General features: G+C 38.2%; 1 protein-coding gene across 1 annotated transcript; it reads right to left on the bottom strand.

The window, feature by feature from the left end:
* Window positions 1-130: 130 nt before the first annotated feature.
* Window positions 131-10,920, bottom strand: LOC110785761 (coiled-coil domain-containing protein SCD2). The gene is made up of 17 exons (XM_021990271.2): window positions 10,220-10,920; window positions 9,883-10,097; window positions 9,026-9,101; window positions 8,889-8,930; window positions 8,738-8,800; window positions 6,572-6,621; window positions 6,444-6,471; window positions 5,884-5,958; window positions 5,660-5,770; window positions 5,522-5,582; window positions 4,376-4,492; window positions 4,113-4,234; window positions 3,932-4,001; window positions 2,730-2,771; window positions 2,003-2,043; window positions 1,142-1,268; window positions 131-657 (listed from the first exon to the last, which is right to left on the bottom strand). The coding sequence occupies exons 1-17, from the start codon at window positions 10,628-10,630 to the stop codon at window positions 575-577; spliced, it is 1,734 nt and encodes a 577-aa protein (XP_021845963.1). The 5' UTR covers window positions 10,631-10,920; the 3' UTR covers window positions 131-574.
* Window positions 10,921-18,988: the final 8,068 nt, after the last annotated feature.

Here is an 18,988-nt window from a genome sequence, read left to right as displayed (position 1 = left end):
AACAAAAAGTTTCATCAAGTAATATTAATCGGTTAATCGAATGATGATATATACACCCTCCCATCATATCAGGGAACCAAAGTTCCCTTTTTGTTAACTTTTGCTGCTTCTAAGACTAAGAGGCTTATAAGGCTACAACTACAGAGTACTTCATACTTCATAGCAGCAAAAGTCAGTGTAATACAATATCATACAGTACATGGCTTAATGGCTCCTATTACTGCTCTTTCTTCCACTTTTTACTAAGGCTAGGCATTTCTTTCTGATGTCCTCGCCTGCTTCCTAAGCTTCATGACATCATCTTAATTATGAGGAATTTAGCCATGTACAGTGTTGGTCAAAAGATTTACTCCGTAAGTATTACAAATACGCTCGAAACATCAGGTTTAGGATGGTATAATAGGATGCTGAAATCCCCAATTAACAGAACAAGGATGGCCCAGCAAATAGGACAAAACTAAACTATGTACACATAAAGAAGAAATACATTCTATACAGCAGTAACAACAAAAGCTGAGGTATTAAGTATTAACTAAACTAGTAGCAGAATATACGTGTAATTTCAGCAGTGTCTTCAGAAATCATTTTCTCTGCGGGATGCTTCCCAGAGTCGACGTTCAATCCCTAATTTTCTCAGCTCCATCAAACCTTGATCAACTGAGCAACAGGCAACAACAAATGAAGGAAATTAGAAGCCGTAGTTTGCTGTTATACTCAACCTATATATATCACTTATGTATTACTAATTAACCTTTTTGTATCTAGGCAAACAATCCGAAACAAATCCTCAGAAACAAATTGTCAAGATTTACAACCTTTTTATCCAGATATGAGAGCTCAAATATATATATATATATATATATATATATATATATATATATATATATATATATATATATATATATATATATATATATATATATAGGTGAACATCAGTGTCTGTGTTTCTATGGGACACCCTCCATATCTAGAAACACACACACTGACACACATGGAGCAGGTTTACCATCATGATCAGTTTCCCTAAGAGAAGTTCCTCAATGCACGACTGGCCCATAACTCCATTGTGTGGTTACTCGTATTTATGTTATAATTTTCATAAGGTACTTATAAGAATTAGAAACCAGAAGAAAATTATTACCGTCAACTGCATCATGTGAATTTGGTGAATGTCTGCTTCGGCCGATCCAAAATTGAAGCCTTTCTTTGGCAATTACCTTCTCTATACCAAGGTTCAGAGCTCTTCTCCAAAAGTAAGTCAGCCATGCCTATTCATCCAACATTCAAATGGGTAAAACCTTAAATTGACATCGGAATAAACTGAATAGCCTAACACCTAAAGCTTACCACACAGGATTAGATCCCAATTTAATAAAATCGTTACTAAATTTAGATCCATTGAGCACTGTTTGCAAACTTATCTATCCTTCACATTATATATCATTGTCAATTCATATCAGATAAGCCAAAGATAAATTGTATCGTACGGAGTATACTCTTTAAATGTCTAAGGTTGCTAGCTTGCTGTCAATAATGTAGTAGCCACAAACAGGGAAAAGCTGAATCCATGTCAAGGAATGAGGAGAGGATGCATGACAAAAACAAAAGTATTTTGGCTGCAGGACTGACACTGAGGCATTTCCATTTAGCAGACAGAATACGAAATAGCAAGATTAATGAACATCAAAATAAACAGTTCCAACTTTGAAGAGCACTTGGGTTCACAACAGTTGATTTATATTTGATATCATCACCATGTACACTGTCCACTTCAACAAAAATTAATATGAACATGGAGTAATTTCTGAAAAGCAGTTTTCTGTTGAAAGCAATTGAATATAAATGATACGGAGTAGCTAACAGGGATCATTGAGAACATGAGATGGCACTAGACGGTCTGGGAGATCTTCCAAACACAAAGTTATCTTCCCTCTAAACTTGTCATGAACGAAAAATAGAAAGAACCTAGAAATAGACAATAACGAAGGGAAAATAGACAAACCTCTTTAAAAAGAACATCTTCCGACTCCTCTGGACTTAGCTCTGTCAACAAAAAAAGGAATATCAGAACCTGTTTATGAAGGCACACATATTTAAACATGACATGTATGAGGTTTGTAAGTCAGGTCCTCATTTAAAGAAAGAAAATCTCCGTCCTTTCCACATTAATGAGAAAACACTTCAGTAAAGTATTGGCACAGCAGGATCACCAAAAATTCTGGCAGCGCAACAATATATAAAGAACATAAACACCATAGTTTTTATTGCTATTTTCTTAACTCAATTACTTTAGCATCATAATGTAAAAAAATGTCAAGTGTTAACTAACTAAAGAATAGCCCACAAAAAATCAAGAGCTTACAACTACTTTTACAGTGTTTTATATTAGCAATTGCAAACGGGAGGGGAGGGGGAAGAGGGAAGGGAGGGAAAGAGTGGCCTTAAACTTTCCTTCCAAATATCTCCTTGGAAAGGAGACGGAAAATGGATCCTGCAATTGCATTCCATTCTTCTCCACATTCCATATCCAAAGAAACGAAATGGATCCCTCACTCTCCCTTTCTCTCTTTCAATTTAAATCCTTTCATCCAAACATCTTGGTTAACCTTAAAATTTCTTCAATCTTCAAAAAACAACAGTCAAACCTAATGAAGGTTGGTTTCCTCCAACAATCCTCTATCTGGCACTCTATAATCAGACCAATCAAATTGCAAAGCAGAGAATTATACCAAAGGCTTCCATATACTTCGCATCTCCTGGTGATTTGAAATCTGCATGCAAATGAAAAAGATACACGAGTGATGAGTATAATAGCAAACCCTCAAAAGTCAACAGCCAAACATATAGAGAAGAATTCTCCAAGTGCCAAAACCATACATGCAGTACACGCATACAAACAAGGATTTTCCTAGAGACAACTACCACAGTACCACCACAGCCACAACAACCGTTCTACTGGCACTAGGGATCCAGCTAATGGCATGGTGTAAGGAGGTCCATACTTGCCCCTAACAAGGAATTTCCTTGGGGATAAGCAAAAACATTGTCGTCTTGCAGGTATGATCAATGGTTATTAATAGGTTGATACTATCTGTTCCAAGTAAGTTTTTTGAATTGAACTGCATTCATCTGGTGTAAGCCTAAAGCCTCTACGCTTCAGTTAATAAGGTCATTCCAATGAACACAAAAGCTGTAATCTACCACCAAAACTGGCTCAGTTTGCATGATAAGTTGTCAGGGACCCAAAACATGTTACTAACAAAACTGGCCAACATAAAGAACCATCATAAAACTTCAGCACAAAAATAAATCTCCAAAAGACTTACCCCTTCCATACACTCAACATCCACCCCAGAAAAGCCAAGCCAAAATAAAAATAAAAATAAAGGCACTAAATCCCAATGTCAAGCTGAACTCCCTTCTTAGTTTAGTCTATGACTATCTTACTTGCCTGGAAGCTACCCACTTAAGTCACCACCACCAGCATTTCAGAGTAAAATATAAGTATATAACACACATTCAAAAATGCCTATTTACATGATAAGCCTACATTTCCGTCTATCCATACAAAGTTCATACAATATAAGAGAATTTCAAAGATCATTCCTCATCAACTTCCTGAACACATAACATGCCTGAGAGGCCGAGAGACTAGTCTATTTTCTGAGAAAGGTTTCCTTTTTGGATTTTCGAGACAAAGACAAGAGGTTACATATTTTTTCAAATTCCTAATGAAATGAAGAAAAACCTCTTTTACATGCAAAATTGACCCTAGTGCTGCTATTTTACTGTTGTTAAGAGCATTATCATGGTTTAAACTTTAAATAGAAGTTATAGAACACATTCTGTAACATAGATGACCATCCATTCAAACCATGATAAGCTCATCGCAGTAGAAATGAGCAAGTGCCAGCAGGAAAATTATGTAAACCTGAAATAGACAATCTAGAAGAATTTGGCCGGCGTTGCTGGGCAAAAGCATATGCAACAGATTCCTCTATCTGCAAAGAGTTCAAAGTTGAAAAGAAAGAAAAAGTTAACAGCATATGGGAGAAAGCAAAGTAAAATGAGAAATGATTGTTGAACATATCTTCAGGGAAACTGAAAAGAACCTTTAATGACACAAGCTCCTTTAAGCCCATTTCAACTGAAAGCATACTCTCTATGTTTCCATCTGCAGTGAGATCGTTGAAGTCTTGGTTAAGCCTGCCTTTACTCTCAGAGTCTTCACCACCTGCTTAAGCATAAAAAGTTGCATAAACAAGTATTGAGTACAGAGTTCATGAACAACTTTTTGTTAAATATAAAGAAGTAAAAGACAATTCCACAGCTTCACAAAGCTAGTAGATAAACAGATTACTAGATTAGTTACAACCTTTTTCCCAGCTTTCTTCTTTAGCCTTCTGGCCAGCAGAAATAACTACTTCAAAAGGAAGAGGAGCTAATGAAGACCAGTGTTCATACTTGGATGAAGCAATATCTGCACATATTCCTGCCAAAAAGTATAAAACCACAGTCAGAATTAACAACTTCTAAATTGTGCGATTGTGCCATGTACGAAAGAGCTACCAGGCTGCAAACAGTAAAGGCAACTTCCTTTGCCACTTGTGCAGGCCTTATTACACTCTTCGACCACATGGTGTCTTACGGTGCTTATCAAAGTATTGTACAAATAGAATTTTTTGTAAAATAATATGATGGCACAATTCACCAAGCTACTGGAGCTGTAATAAGGCAACAGCGAAAGGTGACCACATTCAGCAAGACAGAAATAGGCTCCTTTAACTGCTTAAGAAACTACCTAAAATAATTCTTCAAATCTCAAAAGACTGCCAGAAACAGATGAAACAGTTCGTAAATAGTTTAAATACATATACATGAAAACTTTGAGTAACTTCTACTAAAATGAAGGAATCCATTGATGTCCAAAATTTGTCCATAGAAAAACTAGTTTTTCTAGCGAGCCTGCAGTTTTTATCCAATTTTCATTTAAATTATTCTTGTAAACCCCACCTTTTGTAGCTTCACTAAATTGGTAAAAGATCAAATAACATTGGACATTCAAAAGGTAAGTGCTGTTACTGCTAGGTTGACCAGTGAACTTATGTGGATATGTGACTAGATCTGAAGGTGATGGAGTCTACATGATAGCCTTTTAGTAGCAGGAATTTGTGCATTGAGCCGATGATATCTGAATCCATAACAAGGTAAACTGCCTAAGCTCTTTCTTATTCTAACTAAGCTGAGCCATCTCATAGAGTTATGATGCAAGGCATGGCAGACAAAGGAGTGGAGATCAATAATCAAGGGTAGATTCTAATTTGGCGCATGTATAATATTAACATTTATTTGCTTTTCTTCCTGTTTGAAATAAATTATTGACATGCTTTCGGAGAAATTGAGGAATTGCATCCACTTCTTGGGGCTTGGCCATCTTGAAAGCTTAGTGTCTTTGCATGGAAATACTAGAACTGTTGTTAACATATTACAGAAAGACCAAGAATATAGAAGGCTATATTACCAATCTGTGCAGCTAATCCCCAGTAACGAGCGAGCCAACATCTCTTGAGAACTACTTCTTCCTGTCATGATAACTTGATCAGTAAGATAAATTCCAAATAATCAACGAGAGAATCTGCAGTACATAGCTGGAACGGACCATCTCTTCCTGGGTTAAAATCATTCTTTCTGTCATTGAATGAAGAGCTTTAACTTCAGATTCGGTACCCTGAAGCCGTGCTGCAGCAGCTTCAACTTCATGTTTAGCATTCTTGAAAGCAAGGAACCAAAAAATAAGCTCACATGTAGTAGAAGTAAGTGCACCAGCAGGCAATTAATTAGCCATCAGTTGCTAAAACAAACTAAGCCACAAACACACTTTACCTTGGCTTCAGAGCGAAGGTTTGTGATTTCTTTGTTTATCACATCTTTTGATTGCTTGTCGTCTTTTAGCGCAGCCTGTAGTGTTTGACCTTTTCATAAATATCCATATGAGCAAAGAAACCACAAGTACAGAACAAAATTCATACAGAGTGGGGTTGGGTCTGCTTGATGCATATAGAATCCGGGATAAACCCAACTAAAAACCCTGCAATAGATCATGACACATGTCCACCATGCTCATTATACACCCACAAAGAACACAAATGTATACACGAAAGAACACGACATTCTAATAAATGAAGATGAGATATGTTCTTTGGGTGAGAAATAGTTAAAAATATAAGTAACATATCATATGTTCTTTTATCATAATGTCACGTTCTTTTGCATATGCACTTGTCTTCTTTTGGTGAACATGTGTAGTCCAAGCTTTACCCATACTCAACATATGGATATCAATTTAGAGAAACTGAAATATTCCAGAGTAAGGACTAGCAAATTATCAGGCAACCTCATGGAAGAAAAATCAAAGGAGAAACAAACACTATGCTGTTAACAACCTCTCTTTGACGTAATGCAGCTTCTTTTCTGCAAAGAATAAATAAGCAAGATTACGAGAGTGCAGAAATCAGAACAGAAAGTCTTAAAACAAAACAGGTTACAACATAAAATTGAAGTGGCATGATACCTGCTCAAAAATTTAGCTTCTAATGAAACTCCCTCTCCAAGCGAAGCAACCTGTACAGAAAAACCAAGATTACATATCAGCTGCAACTGGGTAAACAAATACGAAGTATAAGTTAGCATAGCTGAATGGAAGAAAGCATTACTCCCCTTTTAAATATACCAAAATGTTCGCAAACTTTCTAAGTCAATACTAAAAAAACTTATGTCATTCTTAAATGCGATATGCCCTCAATTATTGTGGACAATGAACGTCTATTCATATCAAAGAAAGTTGTGATTTACTGCATACTTCAGTTTACTTTTCCCGAATAAGTACTTCTACATAAGAGGCTTTTACTATAATTCGGCTTTCATCCAAAAAGCCAAGCCTTTTTCAAGGAATCTACGAGAATATGACTATCTGTCACATTTTTGTACAGACTATCAAGTTTAATAACTGTTAGGTACTAGTTATTTGATCGATAGACATTCAAACACCACAATCTGCAACAGTGAATACTGGAGAAGCAATTGCTCCAAGATCTGAACCCGATTGTCCTGTTGCCCAACTCTTCGAGTCATTTAAGGTTCATAATTTCATATCAGGAGGGGAAATGAAAAGCTTCACTAAATGTTGACTTGGATTCAGTTGTAAAACAAGACTTTGATCTGAATGTCAAACTGATGATGAAGGAGAGCCTCTCCTAAAGATGAGTCATGGAGCTTTTTTTTGCAGGAGATAATAAGATGAGCCGCTCCTTTTTTATCTGTTCATGAAGCCAAAACTTCTTAAGTGGAGTAGTATTTTTTTTCATTCGCATTGCAATGTAACAGTAGTCCGCAACTCTGAAGTAATTTTAATTTTAACTTTGAAGGAATTTAGTGATACTGATATTTACATTCTTCTATTGAATCCGGATAGAGATGATGTCTACTCAAGTCTACGTCCTAACTCTACTACTCCTTCCATTCTCAAATATTAGTCCTATTTGAAATCTTTAAACTATTCACAATTGAAGAGAATCTAATTTCTTTCCGATACGTATTTCAAAATATATTCATGTGAGATATTGTTTTATTCGTCTCAATGTATAGTTCACAATATCAATTTTTTATAACTTTTTACATACGCATTTGGAGATATTTACGTTTAAATATTGAGTTGAAACGGGTGAAAAAGTCAAAATAGGACTACTATTTAAGAACAAAGGGACTATAGTCTCTATTTAGAACGATCAAGGAAAAGTGTTTTTAGAATTAAAAGCCACTTTTCTCCTTTTCCCGCTTATGTATCAAATTTTTTTTGTATAAGTGGCTAAAGTTGCCCTTTTCTATTTGAGTTCTTAAAGTGAAAATGATTTTTCTATAATTTCTGTAAGTAAACCTTCAAGTAAATTGGAAAGCAATTTGTTTATTCCCACACAAATAAGTAACTCCCTCAATCCCTTTTTATCTTTACATTCGGTATCATTCACGCGATTTAACAAAAAATTAATGTGGATATAGAATTTTTTTACTAAAACATTACAAATTGCGTATAATAATAATATTTTCACATTTATCCAAAATCTGACATTGAGAAAGTGAGAGAGATTTAATGTCCCAATGAGAAAGTGTGAAAGATTTAATGTCCCAATGGAAAGTGTGAGAGATTTAATGGCCCAATAAATTTGATTGGTTAAAATAATCACTTAACACCATTTTTGACCGAATATTATGAGCATTTATGTTGCAATACAAAAGGAAATATTCCAAATGCAAATATAAAAATGGGACACCCAAAACAGAATAAGTAAAGAATAAAAAGGAACGGAGGGAGTAGTTCTTAAATCTTAATCCGATAATACGCCAAAGACAATTTTTTATGTCAAATTGTCAAACTCTATAAGCTTGACATGGAAGTTCAAACAATAATTGGAATCATAACATTCTTTTGTAGAACTCCAAAAAATAAAATTAAGAATTAGGAGACGCAAAAACAAAAGTGTTCAATTCAAATTTGAAAAAATAAAGTATGAGCAATATGGCAAAGCAAAAACAAATGAAGAAGGTCTTTGGATTTGGCAATCCAGCAAGTGCTAGGTGGACAAGAGATGCATGCTTGATGGAGGATAAACAAAGCTAGAAATTTTTTGTTACAAATAAACAAGGATTTTGATTTCTCAGGAAAAGGATAATGAAGCAAAACCTGTTTTTCAAGTTCTTTAACTCTAGCCTCCACTTGTTTGCATCTCTCTTCTTCTGCTCTAAGCTACATAAGATATGAAATGAAATTTTAAAACCAAACTAAAACATAAATAAATATGCTGAATCCAATCGAAAAAGCAGAAAGCATGAACCTTCGCAAATACAGTGTTGTTCTCCTCTTGTAGCATATCAAGCTGCAAAAAGATGAGTCGATCATACCAGTTACAAAGATTACGGGACCTAACCTCTGCATTGTTAACAAAATTTAGCACATAAGTTCAAAACATACTTCATCACGTAGACCAGAAGGGTCTTGCTGATGTTCTGCATCTTTTGTATTCCTTTGTCCTATATCTGCAAAGAATCTGCAAGTGACAACAACTATTAAAACTCAACATTTCACAATGATTCATTCACCAAAATTTCGCAGTAGACATGGTTCTGCACAAGTAAGATATTAGTACAAAGTGGTAATAGGCAAGGAGCCACAGACCACCATGTGGCAACAAAGTAGAAGGTAAGAGAAAAAACAGGATGCTGTGGGCAGACAGGGCAGCACTTATCCATGAAGCAATAATTTATAAGAAAGCATTTGATATAAAATTGGGTAATGTTGCCCAAAATTCTGGACAAGTTCAATTATGATAACAAAAAACTTCCTTTTGACACAAGTTACAATGTTTAGGATGCATTTATTTACGTTCCATACGTGGCATATGTATGATAGAAACGGTAGGTGCAATTTTAGTCAAGTAGGATAACTAAAATTTCAGAGCTATGAGCAATAATTTTCATTGGAGCATGATTATAGAACATCCTAGTGTGTAAGAGCAATTGAGCAAGAACATCATCAACAACAATGTCCTAGTGTAAATCCCATCCAGATAGGGTCTAGGAAATTCCAAATGTACGCAATCTTACACCTGCATACCTTTGCTGTTTTGCGGAGAGGGGGGGTTTTAAAGGCAATTTATCCAAGTATATAGTCAAAGCCAAGCACAATCATTCACAAATGAACGTTTCAGATTCTATCCCTAATGTAATTGTAGCACATTCATTAATCTTAACTATCAACTAAAATTAGCAGCAGTTGAAGAATCCTAACAATAATTAGCAACCAAAGTTACCCAAATTGACGAAACTTACCTTTTACTATTATCTTTCTGAGCCCTAAAAGAAGGTGAATCCAACGGCGGTAGAGATGTTTGGCTCTTCAATGCTGTAATATTTGGCAAGGGAACAGGTGCCGGTGCCGGTACTGGTACCGGTACCGATGCAGCAGCAGTTCGAATAGATGCTACTGATCTTCCATTAGATTTTGCCCGAAATGACGGGATTTCGTCCACTGAATTCCTCGCTGACTATAACATCCAAATATACAAATTCAATCAATCGTCAATTGCAAAGTAAATTCGGCAATGCCGGCGCAGCTACAGCAGATCAACATTTATAAGAGATAGAGAGAGAGAGAGGAGAGGCTCACAGCAGGAGAAGAAGATCTAGTGGTGCTGATTTTAGGAGCAGAAGGAAGGACGGGTTTCCCATTCCCAACACCATTAATGATATTTCTAGACAATGCCGGCGCAGGGAAACGCAGATCGGCGTCATCATCATCTTCGTCAGTAATCTGAGAAGCCATGACCTGAGCTAAGCGCTGAGCGGCAGCCCTGGCGGCGAAGTTCTGAGTGCGCTTAACACTTGACATTCCGGTAGTAGAAGCAGTGCGAGAATGGTGAGCCCGGGTGGGTGATGCGGTGGGTGAATCGACGGAGGTGGCAGAGGAAGTACGAACGTGGTGGGGGCGGGAAGAAAGGAGAGACGTGGCGGTGACATTTCCGGGCTCGGAGGTCCAACGGCGAGCATAGATCGGACTTTCTGTTCGTTTAGTATCCATATCAGGGTGGGTAGGCAACTTGTACTAGTACTATTACTATATCTAGAAAGTTGAAAATTGTTAGGGCGGGTGGCGGGGTGGGTAATCAGAATCTTGGGAAGTGTATGTACTATGTTAATGTAGAGGTAGCTAGATTTTCGTGGAAGTTAAACACCAATGTCGTCAAAATCAGGAGAGAGAAAGAGTAAGGACTATTGGACTAAGGAGAAGGAGAAGGAGAAGGAGAAGGAGAAGAGAGAAAATGTCTTTTGGTGTTGTTGCCCTGCACTTCTGCCTGACCCGGCGAACATTTGTTACTTTTTTCTTTTCCCGTGGATAATTTTAACCGGCCAGCCAACTGACATGTGAATATCAGAATATATGATGCTTGTGCTTCAATTAGGGACGAATTATTTCACATACTCCCTCTGTTTCATTAAATTTGTTACCCCTTTGAAAAATGTGTTTAATTATCAAAAAATGTCTTGTTAGATTCGTCTCAAGATGTATTTTATAAATGTCAACTTTTTAATTTTTTGCAATACAAAATTAGATATATTAACAGTCAAACATTGCATATTTACACCAGAATCCGTGCAAATAATAAGTGTAAATATTTTTTTTAAACGGAGGTAGTAACTATTTATTAATTAATTAATTAATTTTACCTTTAAAAAATCATGGGAGATGTGAATGATTGTATTGTGATTTTCTTTCCAAATTGTAATTTTCTTATTAAAAAACCAATTTCTACATACTCCTTACCCTTTCGTTTGCCGCATTTTTTTCTTTTGATGTCGCTTGTAATTTTACACATATTTGAAGTCATTATATAGGTTTATGTGCATATCAGCTGTATTGGGACATACAGAACCTACCAGATCATCACGATTATAGCAAAGCAAGTCAGCATTAAGACAAATTCACCTACAAAACAGCTGAAAGGTAGTTAGCAAAAGTAATATGATGCATAAAGAACCACGCAGGACAAGAGGTCTACGGGGAAGGTCCTGCTAGACGACAACGGGAATACGTCGTTAGGCAAAAGGACAAGCATCAAATACATCGCCAACGTACACGCGGCAGCATCCGAATAGGCCAAAGTACTGAATAGTACGCCTATAAATACTTCACTCCCCATTCATTTGGGGACACGTTGAATACAAGTACAATTCTTAACCCTCTCTAATTTCTCTCTCTAAGAATATAAATTCACTTGTTGACTTAGGCATCGGAGGGGGTTTCCTCGATTAAACCACCGAGGTTAGCTTACGTTTGTTCTGCCTGACATGACAAGATCCACCCAGGACATCTCCCCCAGTTCCGGACCCGGAACATCAACTTAAATTAATTGCATATAAGTTGGAAAAAGTTGGTATAGCAATTCTCTTTTTTTTTTTGGTGTAAGAGGGGGGCAAAGCCCCAAAAGAAACAGCCACAAAACAAACGAAAACAAACAGAAAGTCAAGCAACTAAACTAACAGCAATAAACTACAGCAACTCCAGCAGCTCCTATAGCTCGCTCAGACCCTTCCCCGAGCTAGCTCCGGGACTAATCTTGGCCGAGCTACTCCACTAATGTCCTCCAATAAAACGGCATGAAGATCCTTCGGGACCGCCTCTATCATAACCATCTTTTGCTCCGCTCGAACTCCTAGGTTAGCTAGCCAATCTGCGGCCCTATTCGCTTCCCTATAGCAATGCCCAACTGTGATTTCCCACTCAGGCCGGGCAATAAGAGCTTTGCACTTTCGAACGATGTGAATATATGGAGAGTTGGCTGGACTTTCTTCCACCAACATACGAACAACAACTTCGGAGTCAACTGTGAGTTGAACCTTTCTATGACCACCATCCCAAGCTACCAAGAGACCTCTCATTACAGCTAACAGTTCAGCTCTTGTACAGGTACAGATTCCACAATTCATTGCAAAAGCTTCATGAAGTTCCCCCCGAGAGCCTCTAATGATACCCCCCGCACCTGCTTGACCCGGGTTTCCCTTAGCAGCACCATCTGTATTTAATCTCACCCATCCCTCTCTTGGACCAACCCAACCTACATAAATATCCTGCTTTCTGCCTGTAAGTGGTATAGATCCCCATATAGGTCTTTCCATAGCCCTCTTTATTGTCCCTACTCTAGCAAAAATAAAACTGACTTGGTCAATTGGGATACTAGGGGAAGCACTGAAGCATCTCTCGTTACGCCACCTCCAAAGCCACCAACAAGTCACTACAAACACTCTTGGCCACGCATCTCCCCTGCCAGCCCTTCTTTCCTCCATATTATGCAAAATCCATTCCTCAAAACTCATGTCATTGGTGTTATTTCTAGCATCAAAACCCAATTTTTGCCATACGACAATAGCTGCTGGACATCCCCTTGCAATATGTTCAGAAGTTTCCTCAACTGCATCACATATCTTGCATCTTGGATCATCTGTCAAAGTCCTAATAAACCTGTTACCATTTGTCATTAATCGGTCTTGGATGAGCAACCACATGAATAGACGCACCCGTTGTGGAACAGGAGCTTTCCAAATTAAAGCCCACTTTTTACTTTGATCATCTTCTGTTTCCTCTACATTTCTAATAATATTGAGTGCAGAACTGATAGTGAACCCCCCGGACGGAGAGCCATTCCAATATATTTCATCAATAGCTTCCTCATCCTCAACCAATTCATGTGAGACTATTTCCTGGAGCACAGAATCAGGTAGATACTCCGCGAAAAGTTCAGTTCGCCAACCAATATTTGGGTCCCATAATTCTTTTACTGTCATATCTTGGATATTTAGAGGAGGCTCTCGACTAGTAAGAGTCAGAAGAGGCTCCTTTGTTGCCCACCTATGATGCCAAAAGAATGTCTTTGACCCATTGCCTACTGCCATGTTCAGACCTTTTCGAATAACATCCACACTACTGAGAATCCCACGCCACGCATTCGAAGCATTGGTTTTATCTTTAAACATATCAATGTCACATCTGTTATCACAGTACTTAGCTCGAAGGACTCTCGACCATAGTGATTGAGGCTCAGATAAAACTCTCCACCCAAGCTTAGCCATAAAAGCCGAGTTTGACTGTCTCATTGAACGAATTCCTAGACCTCCCTCTTTCTTAGGTTTGGTAACATTTTCCCAAGCTACCAAATGCACCCGCCTTTTGCCTTCATGTTCACCCCACAAGAAACTACGAGCTCTACGGTCAATATCATCGCATGTAGTGCGAGGCAGTTTTGCTGATTGCATAGTGTAGAAAGGAATTGTACTCAATGCCGATTGTATCAAGGTGGCCCGACCAGCTAGAGACATAGTCTTTGTTTTCCAACCAGCAAGTTTCACGTTGATTTTGTCTACAAGGTATTGATAGTCCCTAGTCGATGTTCTACCATTTATTGTTGGTACCCCAAGATATTTTCCAAAGTCATCAGTTGCTTCCATTCCTAGCACACCACATATTGCATCTCTAACCTCATAATTCGTATTATTAGAAAAATAAATACGAGATTTCTCAATACTTACTTTACTCCCAGAGGCTTCACAAAATAAATTGAGACACCGTTGCATTATATTCGCTTGATCAACAGATGCTTCACAAAATAAAATAAGGTCATCGGCAAAGGCTAAATTCGAGATTGACGGCTCATATCTACTAGCTCGAGCCGGCTTCCAAGCACCCAAGTTCACTTCACGCTCAATTAAATGAGCTAATCTCTCCATACAGATTACATATAAATATGGAGAAAGGGGGTCTCCTTGTCGTATACCCCGAGAGGGACTAAACTCACTCATTGGTTCCCCATTCCATAATATTTGCAGTTTTGCTGAAGTAATACACTGCATAACAATGTCTACTAGATGCTGAGGCAGCCTTAGCTCCATAAGAGACTCACGAATAAAACTCCACCGTAACCGATCATAAGCCTTCTCAAAATCAATTTTAACCGCCATAAAGCCTACTTTTCCTTTTTTTTCCCCCTCATAGTATGAAGCATCTCTTGGACAATAATAATATTATCCGTAATTTGTCTTTTGGGCACAAAACTACATTGAGTTGGAGAAATTAAGGTAGGTAAGATGGGCTTAAGACGATTAACAATCACCTTTGTAATCAACTTGTAGATTATATTGCAAAGACCAATTGGTCTGAATTGGTTGGCTTTTTGAGGGACTGCCACCTTCGGTATTAGAACGAGATGAGCATTGTTGAGCCCAACTGGAAAGTCACGCCCTTCAAGAACATCCTTGACTAATCGAATGACGTTGGGCTTGACTAGGTCCCAAAACCGCTGGTAGAACAAAGGTTGAAAGCCATCTGGGCCCGGGGCCTTGAAAGGTTCCATACTCTGGAGGGCCGCATACACTTCACAATCTCCAAAGGGTCTTGTAATTTTAGCATAGCTCGCATCATCAATAGTAGGGAAGTAATCCCATAGCATCAGGTTGTTTTGGGCATTGGGATTTTCTTCCTGGAATAACTTTTCCCAGTAAGATCTCACTAGATCTTTGACTTGGTTAGGATTAGTAACCCAATTACCCGCCTCGTCCTGAAGTGTCTCAATCTTGTTTCGTCTTCTACGAATCACAGTCGACAAGTGAAAGTATCTAGTATTACGGTCTCCATCACATATGGCATCCATTCTAGATTTTTGAAACCAAAGCATCTCCTCATCATTGAGTACCTCATCCATCTCTCTTCTCAACTTAGCTTCTAATTTTACTAAGTGCCCTTGTCGCCCCTTTGATAACTCGGATTGTATGCCCTCTAGACGAGCCCATAACTCAGACTTCCTTCGAAATATATTATAGAACTCAACCTTATTCCAATTGTTAAGTTTATCTGCAAACTCCTTTTGAAAAGGAATAATTGGAGCACTGATTTTCCAATTTGAATAAACAAACTCATGGAATTTTAGGTGATTCAACCAAGCTGCTTGAAATCTGAACGGTTTAATGGCCATTGGAACCGGAGCAAAACCTGTGGTACTAATCAAAATCGGACAATGGTCTGATTGAGACTTTGGTAGATTTCTCACAGCCCCTTCCTCGAATCTCATCCTCCACGCATCATTTATCAACCCTCTGTCGAGTCTAGCAGATTTGAAAGTAGTTGGAGACACCCCTCGAAACCATGTATGTTCTGGTCCAGAACATCCAAGGTCAATAAGAGCATTATTTGCCACCCAATTTGCAAAGTCTTTGCATCGTTTTTGCATCTCCGAACCACCATGTCCATTCCTCTCACTCATAGTCATTGTCTCATTAAAATCTCCAGCTAGCAACCAGGGACCATTATAAGTTTCTTTGATTTTCTCTAGTTCAACCCATAATTCCTTCCGAATAGTGCTATTAGGTGATGCGTAAATAGCAGAAAAAAGCCAAGGCTCTTCTCCCAACTTCTTCACTTCCACAGTGAGGTGTTGAGTATGACTATCATATGGGGTGACAGTCACTAATTCAGCTCTCCAAAACAACCAAATTCCTCCACTAAAACCTTGTGCCTCTACACGTAGTTGGCCCGAGAAGCCAATCCGATCACAAACTTTTTGAGCTTGCTCACCACTGAGATGGGTCTCGACTAAAGCCAAGACTGTTGGATCATTAATTCGAATTAACTCACGAATTAAAGCCATCTTGTTGCCTGCACCTTGAACATTCCATACCATTACTTTTAAAGACATATTAAACATTGGAAAAAGGGGGTACCTATCATACACGTTCAAAGGAACGTTAGGTAACATGCTTAGATACGCCTCCCGGAGCGCTCTCATTGGCCCTTCCGTCTCGATTGGAATCTCGAACGTTGCCATCATATCGGGTGGGTTGTGCTCCGGAGGTAAGTAAGATGCCACTCTGACTAACATCTTGCTCACTAGCGGGTGTACTTTCACCATTAATGGTCCCTCCATTGGGTAATCGATGAATGCGTCGAACGACGGTGGAATCCTGGTTTCCAATGTTATTGGCACCTGGGATGGATTCATGTTGTTGGATGATCACTTGTTGATTACTCGTATCTCGAATCCCTTTAGAGGAGCTGGGATTCGAGACCACTTGAATTGAGGAGGCAATCTCGGCCAGGTTCTCTTTGCCACTACTGCTTATGGCTCTCGATAAAACTGTTGACCTACCTTCTCCTTTCTTGAATTTGGGAGCAATTACACTACTATTCCTATTCTGATTGGACAAAGGAGTCCTGCCTTCTCCTTTCCAAGATCTTTGCGACAATTTAGGAATAGAAAAGGTAATAGGGATATCCTCAATATTCTCCTCAGTAACCATACCTTTACCCATATCTTTTTCCATATAATCCAAGATATTGTTACCTAAACTATTATCCCTCTTATTATTCTCCACTAATTTAGCACTACCCAAATCAATCACTGACATATCCTCTTCCTGAGATCTTTCCTCACCAAGATTTATATCTTGATTCTCTTTGACTCCTTCAATCTCTCCGTCAATCACTCCCAGATTTTCAGCTGCACCCCTGGGCTCACCCAACTTGCTCCCCTGACTTTCCCTGGTTTGAACCAAAGTAGCATTCCTCTCTAACTGGGGTTCATCCATCTCCATCACCTCATCTTGGACCAAAGTCACGAACCTTGAGCCACTTGGACTTTTTTCTACGTTAGTTCGATCCTGGTGATTTGTCACTTCCTTACTAGGCCTAGCTGGTTGAGCCCCTTGTTTCGATTGGCCACTCGGTGGATGCTTCTTGCCTGTCTCATTTTTGTTCTTAGGAACATACTTCCTCGTTGATCTTTGGACGATCATCCATGAGCCGTATTTATCTTTTACCTCCGGTCTAACTCTGGTCGTTTCCGATGGTACCATAATTACCTTAGTGCTCTCGACCTCTCCTTCCCCTGCAACATGTTCCCTGACCTGTTTGTTGAATACAGGGCAGTTTTCTTCTTTGTGTCCAAGATGGCCACATTTGAAGCAAATTAACCGCAGACCTTCATACTGGATTTTCCATACTCTCCCATTAAGTCTAAACTTTGACAGGAGTGGCTTGGTTAGATCAACCTCAATGCAAAAACTGACGTATTGTCCCCTATCCATAGACTCTGTATTCCGGTTAATCTTGATGACTTTTCCAATTTGCGATCCAATTTTATGCAAAAATTGTTTATCAAAGTATTCTACTGATAGTTGTGGAATCCTCACCCATGCAGTAAGTTTCTTGATTGGTTCTTCATCCGATATGAAATTCGGTACCCATTTTCGAATCGTTAGATAGCTTTCTCCAATCATCCAAGGACCTTGTGTCAATACAAATTCGTAGTCCTCCATGTTATTAAACCGCACTACGTAATAGGCATGTCCAACATCTGTCAGAGCTATATCGCCCTTCAGGCTCCACTTTGCTCGTAATTTTTTCATCAAGATATCATAGCTTAGCCTTCTATCAAAGAGTTTAATAATCAATGTATTTTTCCATGGACTGCGGAGCCTTTTCTTCTCTTCTTTTGTTAAGAGAATGGTGGGGCAGCCTTCATCATCACTGTCACAGTCCAGAGTCACATCATCATCCGAAATCGCTTCATCATCTAGAGTGCCTTCCTCATAGAGCGGGTTAGCTGCTGCACCAAAGCCCTTCGCCGCTTGAATATACGATAACGATGGAGGTTTATACCCTACCCTCGGGGTTTCTTCCGCAAATGGTTCCATCTCCATATCTTCATGGCTATTTCCAGTCTCATCAACCCCTGCAGGAGGGATTGTTTCTCTAATATTTCTTTTAAATTTTTTATTCGATCTCTGTAGGAGATCATTTTCCTCACTGGATAGGTTTTTTGCCCTTTCTTTTTCGCTCTCCATAAGGGTTTGTTATAATACTAACGGTATAGCAATTCTCTAACTTATATAAAACTTATTTTAGTTTTTTTTTCTTTCAGAATAAACTTATTTTTAGTTATAACTTGTTTTTGATTTTATTTTGCTGAAATAATTGAAAATAAGGAGAAAGCCTTATTTTATCTCCAAAATTTAATTGATTTATTATAATTACGTTGTTTACGTGATGCTCATTGTACCTATGACTTATGGCAGTGTCTTCAGACATAACCACTAAGCAGGGGCGTGGCAAAGATTTGTGGGGCCTTGTGCGAAATTATAAAATTGGGCCCTTTTTACGATTCAACATACATTAAAAATATTTAGTTTAAATTATTATGGAATAAATTTCGACTTCAATTGGCTATTTCTTTAGTTAAAAATATTTAGGAGCACTAGAAAAAATAATCAATTATTAAACAATTAGTCAATCACATGGGGAATATTATTTTTTTTAATAAAAACTTCAAATAAATAAATTTATATTGTTTACCAAGAGACAATGAATTTATATAAAAGTATATTGTTATGAAGT

This window comes from Spinacia oleracea, chromosome 1 (genome assembly GCF_020520425.1).
Source record: "Spinacia oleracea cultivar Varoflay chromosome 1, BTI_SOV_V1, whole genome shotgun sequence".
NCBI classification, from domain to species: Eukaryota; Viridiplantae; Streptophyta; class Magnoliopsida; order Caryophyllales; family Amaranthaceae; genus Spinacia; species Spinacia oleracea.
Note: the sequence above shows the minus strand (reverse complement) of the source record. Positions and strands in the feature narration are given on the sequence as shown.

Coding starts and splice junctions, on each gene's coding strand:
- LOC110785761 (XM_021990271.2), bottom strand. CDS start 10,630: ATGGATACTAAACGAACAGAAAGTCCGATCTATGCTCGCCGTTGGACC. Junction 8,801..8,888: donor ACAACACTGTATTTGCGAAG/GTTCATGCTTTC, acceptor TATCTTATGTAG/CTTAGAGCAGAAGAAGAGAG. Junction 2,044..2,729: donor GAAGTATATGGAAGCCTTTG/GTATAATTCTCT, acceptor TTTTGTTGACAG/AGCTAAGTCCAGAGGAGTCG.